The sequence below is a fragment of the Colobus angolensis genome, unplaced genomic scaffold (assembly GCF_000951035.1).
Source record: "Colobus angolensis palliatus isolate OR3802 unplaced genomic scaffold, Cang.pa_1.0 Scaffold616, whole genome shotgun sequence".
In the NCBI taxonomy this organism is placed as follows: domain Eukaryota; kingdom Metazoa; phylum Chordata; class Mammalia; order Primates; family Cercopithecidae; genus Colobus; species Colobus angolensis.
Genome location: NW_012119777.1, coordinates 478,332 through 485,559, shown reverse-complemented (window position 1 = coordinate 485,559; position 7,228 = coordinate 478,332). Strand labels below are relative to the sequence as shown.

Sequence of the window (7,228 nt, the reverse complement as noted above, 5' to 3'; positions counted from 1 at the left end):
GAGCCACCGAACCCAGCCAAGCTGTGTGATTTCTAAGGCAATGAGCTGAAATGGTTTGCTATGAGATATATATGTATATGTACCTGTACATATATGTATACTTGTACATCTATAGATGTGTGTGTGTGTCAACTTATCATCAGTGCTTTGTTTCCTTCAACATACAGCTATTAACTACCTCTTTCTGTGTTTTTCTAGATCTCTTTTATATAGGTCTTGGAGATTTTCATACTCTGATCTGGATCTTTATTACAGGGGACATTATTTATTTCCCTTGATTTTATTCTTTTTTCTCTTTTTAGCTTCTGGAGCAAGATTGAATGTCTCTGACTGGTAAAGTAATTATTCTATAGCTAAAGTGGTAATGAGTTTAGACATACCTCCTGTTTCTTGTTTGTTTGTTTTATTTTTTCTCCATTTTAAAAAATGATGCCCCCTATATTCTGAGACTGACCTGTATTTCCTTAACCAAACCTGTGGCCCGGGATGCTGAGGACCATCAGGTGTGAATTGAGCATAAAAATAAATCCCATGGCTGCTTTTGTCACCCTTGCATGCAGGTCACTCTGCCCTCAGCAGATATGGATGATGACGCCACTTACAGATTCAAAGAAAGGGCAAACTGGCACAGTGAGTCATTGGATGTTGCTGGCACAGCTATAAAGGTCCGGTGGCCCCAGTCGGGAACCTGAATTCAAGCAGTGGGACAAATGAGTGTTTGGCATGCAGCTCGTCATCTTAAGAGTTACTATCTTCTTGCCCTGGTGTTTCGCCCTTCCAGTGCCCCCTGCTACAGTCCATAAAGGATGGGACTTCGTTAAGGTAGGTGAACGACTCAGGACCACATTTTTACGTGGTGACCATTGTGGGCTCTTATTTCATGTGTGTGTGTATGTGTGACTGCGTGGTATAATGATAAATACATACATTAATATTATATATGAAAACATTTTATTCAATCTGTGTGTTTATTTTTCTCTTCTAATTTTAAGAAAAAAAATAATTTTTGTAGCCCCTAAAAGTGTTTTTGGTCCCTAGTCACTGTGCCTTCTGTGCCTAATACAGCCCCATTGCTCATCTCTCACTCTCTTAGTCTTCTATATGGCATAGTGAACACTGCAGTTTATGGGTCTCTGAGCTTGCTAAGTAGTGAGAGATCAAGGGAAATAATTCAAATGAATTAATGTAAACTTCACATTGACTGAGTAATCTCTCAGTGGGTCTACCAGACACTTTCAATTTCTAAAAAAATTATGAATTTGTTCCAAACCTTTTAAGCATCCAAAATACCTAAAAAATGTTATGACCGGTTGCAGTCATGTATTTTGTAATTGTATAGGAACCTAGTCAAATTTCCCGCTAATGTTTAGCCCAGAACAATACAATAAGTCATTCGCTTCTTAGTGCCCAGCTCAGCTCATAATAAAACAAAGACATAAAAATGCAGTCATATAATTTAGAAAAAAAAACAGTCAATAGGTTTACATCAAGTACTCATAAGAACTGTGGAATAGATCAAGCTGTACCAGATAGGAGCATTGCCCTTAAAGTATTTTGAGTACAGCTAGGGTTCAAATATAGACAGAGAAAGCCTAATTACAATACAATGTGCTTTTTTTGTTTTTAGAAGTTTACATTTAATACACCAGACTGGCAGAAAAATCAGTGGAGACAAGGAATAGGTAAACAATGGGCTCTTCAAAAGTAGCTAAATGAAATGGAAGTAAATGCTAATGAAATGGGGAATGCAGAACCAGTCAAATTTTATGTCCTGGAGTGATTGATTCTGTCCTGATTAAGAAAACCTCCATCAGTCAGAAAGACCAGAGGCCATCTTCCCTGGGCAATTCCCGGGTAATACCTTCATGTGGTTTATACTTGGGTTTCTCCATCCTACAACTTGGAAGCTTTTTCTTTTTTAAAAAATGTTACAGCTCATCCAGGTTATTTTTATTCTGTCACCTGTCCTTAATATCATTTCACTGTGGCATAAAGAATCAGGGATGGCTGCCATCATCTCACTGAGAACAGGAGACTTAGGAAGGCCAGACTAAGTACCACCCATCTGAGACCCTCAAAGAAGGATATGCCCAGGGTAATTAATATGTAGATCTTCTCTATTGACTCTTAGTACTCATCCTTCTTGATCTGATTCAGGACTATTTCCATCAATTTTTCCTGACCAAGAAGGAGTCGCCACTCCTTACCCAGGAGACACAAATACAGCTCCTGCAACAATTCCATCGGAATGGGACAGCCCGACTTGATATGCAAATGCATGCCCTGCTGCACCAGCCCCGCTGTGGGGTGCCTGATGGGTCCAACACCTCCATCTCACTAGGAAGATGCAAGTGGAATAAGTACACTCTAACTTACAGGTGCTTGTTATTAAGGTCTAGAGGATAATGTGTACGGTGATGACCTCAAAGGGCTTTCTACCGGGTCTCTCCTGGAGGCACCTCTATTGTCTTCTGCTTTCACTGGCAGCCCACTCAAAGCCCAAAATCTCCCTCAGAGAAGACAATACTACCAGATCCTTTTCTAACTTCCTCTAACCATCTCTTTAGAAAGTAGAGAGCATAACCACTATCCTTTCCCTTTGTTAAATCTTTTCTTTTTAATTTTAATGTGTTAGTGTGTGGATGGTTCTAAGGCACAATTTTGAAAACTTAATTTCTGCCTAGGTTACTCTTTCTTTTGGGGATTCTAAATATATTTGAGATATCTAAAGCAAACAGTACTAAATAATGTAGAATGCTATACATTTTAATCTATGTAGAATACTGTATATTTAATTTAATTTAGTTCAAATTGTTTTATTTACTTATTTTTCACAACCACCAGATAGGGCTGTTGTTCTTAGACTTTAGCTGACCTAAGAATAATGTGGGACATTGTTAAAATTCTTAGAAATCTATATTTGCATGTTTACTTCCTTAAGTTTCTGATTTAGTTAGTCTGAAATTAGCTCAACTTTATAAATGACCAAAATGAATCCTAAAACTATTAAATGATTCTCCCTAAAGTAGAATTATTCATGTTTCAAGCTAGGATAATTCCCATACCTCTGAACTTTTTCATTTAGAGATTACTTTCCTCAGGATTATCAATTACCCACATGATATGAAGCCATCCACAGTGAAAGATATTATATATAATGCAGTTTCCATCTGGAGCAATGTGACCCCTTTGATATTCCAGCAAGCACAGAATGAAGATGCAGACATCAAGATTTCTTTCTGGCAGTGGGGTAAGAAATTGACATGGGAAGAAGGATATGTATATGCCCTGTGTAAAGGACAAAGGGTTTCCATCCTTAAACAAAAACCCAGCTCCTCTATTAAAGTTTCTGAGAAAAAAAAAGTCTGAAAAAAACCCTAATGCAAAGGGAAGACACTTTTAATAAAATAAAGCAATAAAAAAAGAAGTGGTGTTGGCTGCAGTGTGAATATGGTGGGGGTATTGCACATTTTCCTTCCAAAAATGATGATGCATAGCTCCCAAATATATTGAAATGCTATTCAAAGTTGATCCAACCTACTTATAAAAACTTTCAGAGTTTAAATTCTCTTTCCCTTTTCCCCTACCATTTTGAAAAGAGGTTATCATTGTTATTATTGTCTAACTTATAAGCTTTACTCAGTGTCTGCCATCTGTCTTTCTTTTTATCCTAGATAAGAGAGCAGGAAGATTTTTGGCCCCACCTTATTTCTCTGCACAGATAATGCCTTAGCCCTTTCACATCCCCAGTGGTAGACTGTTGCACAGTATCCTACGTCTCTGAGGTTTACTTAAGACTATTCTGGACCTTGTTTCTCCCTCCACCCTCATCGTGATCATAGCTTCTGTCGTCCGCAGCCCATGAAGATGGCTGGCCCTTTGATGGGCCAGGTGGTATCCTAGGTCACGCCTTTTTACCAAATTCTGGAAATCCTGGAGTTGTCCATTTTGACAAGAATGAACGTTGGTCAACTTCAAACACTGGTAAATGCCTTGTTTGATGGGAGTGCTAGAACTCTCTGGGAACCTGGGTTTCAGTGTTGATGGTCTCCATTTAGGGATCCAGAGTGGTCAGGGTGAGGTGGAAGATTTGGCTGAGGAATCAGTTTTTCTTTATAAGTGAGGAGTTGTGGGATCATTTCTGAACAGAGAAGATCCCATAATAAACACATTGTCAGATTGTGGGGTTTTTTTCTCCTTATTTCTTTGCTTCTATTTATCAGTCCCTCAATTGTTTCCATGTGTCTTTTTTGCTTCAAGTTTATCTGTCCAAATATCTTGCCCTTCTGTTTTCTACTTACCTTCTTTCCCTCCTTGCCTACCTTTTCCTTTACTCTCTAACATTAGCCCTTTCCTCTTGTTCTGTTCTCTCCTTTTTCTTTGTTCTTTTTCACACACTTTCTGCATTCCCTATGCATAGTTAATTTTATATTTTTTTTCTACAATTTTGCAGGATATAATCTGTTCCTGGTTGCAACTCATGAGATTGGGCATTCTTTGGGCCTGCAGCACTCTGGGAATCAGAGCTCCATAATGTACCCCACTTACTGGTATCACGACCCTGGAACCTTCCAGCTCAGTGCCGATGATATCCGAAGGATCCAGCATTTGTATGGTCTGTGCTGTTCAAGGAAGAGAAGGGAGATCTGGGCAGGAAAATTCCACTTGAAATTTACTGTTTTTTTTTTTTCTGTTTCCATAGGAGAAAAATGTTCATCTGACATGCCTTAATGCTGGCACAGAGGACTTATTCAACCTGTCCTTTCGGGGAATTTATTGGAGGACCAAAAAACTCAAAGCACTACAGCAGCCTTGGCGACTGCTAGGATGAAGCCCTAAAGAATGCAACCCAGTCAGGTTAGCTGAACCAACATTCAAAACACTACTGAGTCACAATAAAGATTGTTTTAAAGAATAACATTTTGTCCTCACAATTTGATACATCTCAGCATTTGCTATGTTCAACCACTGTGATCAGAGCAAGAAAGAAGTGTATACAACAGTGGAGAACTCTGGCAGAGATGGCCATGGGACTGCAAGAAAAGAAAGCGTAAGGTTAGGAATAGACCTTTGCCTTTTACTACACAGGTAGAGTTTGAGGAATGTTATTTTCTATGCTGTATTTAATATGCCAGTTATTGAGACCAGTTGGTTTAGTGGCTTATCTAGTTATTAGCTATGAAACTTTGGTTAAATCACTTAACCAAAGTTAAGTTCAGGGCAGCTGAATCAACACTTAATTCCTAACAAGTCTTTTGCATCTCAAACTCTCCCTTTGTATTTGCTTCTGGAGAATCTAACCTCTGAAGTTGACTGTTTGAAAGACCAATGAAACTGTCAATCTACTGTGACACTAGTAGTATAAAGGAGAAAATGCATATCAAAACAACATGAGTAACAAGAAAAGCAGATACTGTGTGACTACTGCAGACATTGAAAAATTATAAAGATACTTAGTGAATAACTTTTAACCAATAAATATCAAAACGTATATTCAAACTACATATTCCTAGATAAATAAAATTTACAAAAATTGGTAAAAGAATAAATAGAAGATCTAAATGGTCCTATAAATGTTGGATAATATAGTCCTTAATTACATCTCTCCACAACTAGTTTTAAAATGACAAAGAGAAAAACTGAATTGTCTGTAAGGGTTAACTAGAAAACCCATAATTAAAACTACCCTGGGAAGGCCATTTAATTAAAAAAAAAAAAACATATCAGCATATGCAAAATCTTCCTGGGGAGAAGAGAAAGAATATTTCTTCAGGTATTTTAGAGCTTTGTGTAATCTCATAGCAAAACATAATAAAGACATTGTAGTAAGGAACATTTCAGGCCTTGCTTACTGATGAACATTGATGTCAAAATCCTGAGTGAAATATTTGCAAACCAAATCTGGCAATAAATAAAGAAAAGAAAATGACATTCCAAACTTGAGTTTATTCCAAAAGACAACATTGATATTTGAAAATAAATCAATATAATTAATCTCATTAACATGATATTAAAGAAAAATAATATGTATCATAAAAGCATGAATTTCAATAAACCCAAAATAATTTTATGAAATTCAGCATCCATTTTTGACAAAATCTCTTATCACCTGAAAAATAGAAGATGACCACATTCTCTGATAAAAGCAGATACAAAAAATCTTAGCAAACATACTTAATGATGAAATGTTAATAACCATACCCGTGATATCTGAAAAAAGAAAAGTAAACAATTTTTATCCCTTCTCCCCAAAATGCACTGGAGATCTTATCCAATGCAACAAAATGATAAATATAGAGAAAGATAATGAAGATTTTAAATAAGAGAGAAAGAAGCTGACATTACTTGTGGAGGTGTGATTTGGTGCAAAACAAGACCTTAGAGACTACAGGTCACTTATTAAAAATAAAAAATAAGTTCAACAGTTCTTCTGAAAAAAGACAAATTAACTTTATTTTTACATAACAGTCCCAAAGATTTAGAAAAAAAATTAATCATGCTATTTACATTAGCACAATTGAATGCCAAATATGTGAGAATAAACCTAGTGTAAAATACGTAATCTCCAAACAGAGAAGTATAAGATAATAAAGACCTTAATTAATAGAAGTTCCTGTTCTTGGATTAGTCGTCTTATATTCTAAACATGTAAATTCTCCCCAGATTGATCTATAGATTCAACACATTCTCAATAATAGTCTCAATATATATCTTGGTAGAAATGGATAATCTGTTTCTAAAATTTATAAATAAATGCAAAGAGGTAGGATAGCCAATATGCAAAGAAAAAAAAATGTGTTGGGAGATCATTCTTCATACCAAGCACTGAGGAAGTAGCAATGAACTAGATAGTAGCTTTTGCCTTTAAAGTGCTTAGTATGCCTCCTTGAACCCTGTTGCTTAATAAATGCTTATTAAGCACATGACTAATGAACAACTCTGTTCAGTGAAATGTGGTAAACCTCTTATAATGGAAAGACTTATCATTGCACTTCATCATCATTGTTCTGTACAATGCCCCTAATTAAAGCTGAAATTTCAGTATTCCTCTGGATTACCGTAATTATCATAAATTTACTTTCTTATACTCATTTGAGAAAACTATTAAATTTGAAAGAAAGAACTAAGAATAGTGGATGAAAACAGGGATGCTTTTCTACTATTTTCAGTTTATGATCATATGCTCTTGCCATACCTGTGGTTAAGGGCTTTCTATGGCCATTTCATC

The 7,228-nt window shown here is 36.3% G+C and overlaps 1 protein-coding gene across 1 annotated transcript in view; it reads left to right on the top strand.

Annotated features, from left to right (window-relative positions):
* The window catches only part of MMP26 (matrix metallopeptidase 26), a 253,853-nt gene extending 248,939 nt beyond the window's left edge, over window positions 1-4,914 (top strand). Inside the window, exons 2-7 of the mRNA XM_011963621.1 lie at window positions 580-822; window positions 2,158-2,378; window positions 3,102-3,250; window positions 3,859-3,984; window positions 4,454-4,615; window positions 4,703-4,914. Of these exons, the coding sequence (XP_011819011.1) occupies window positions 724-822; window positions 2,158-2,378; window positions 3,102-3,250; window positions 3,859-3,984; window positions 4,454-4,615; window positions 4,703-4,731 (786 nt within the window). The 5' untranslated portion in view covers window positions 580-723 and the 3' untranslated portion in view covers window positions 4,732-4,914. The remainder of the gene's footprint in view (window positions 1-579; window positions 823-2,157; window positions 2,379-3,101; window positions 3,251-3,858; window positions 3,985-4,453; window positions 4,616-4,702) is intronic.
* Window positions 4,915-7,228: the final 2,314 nt, after the last annotated feature.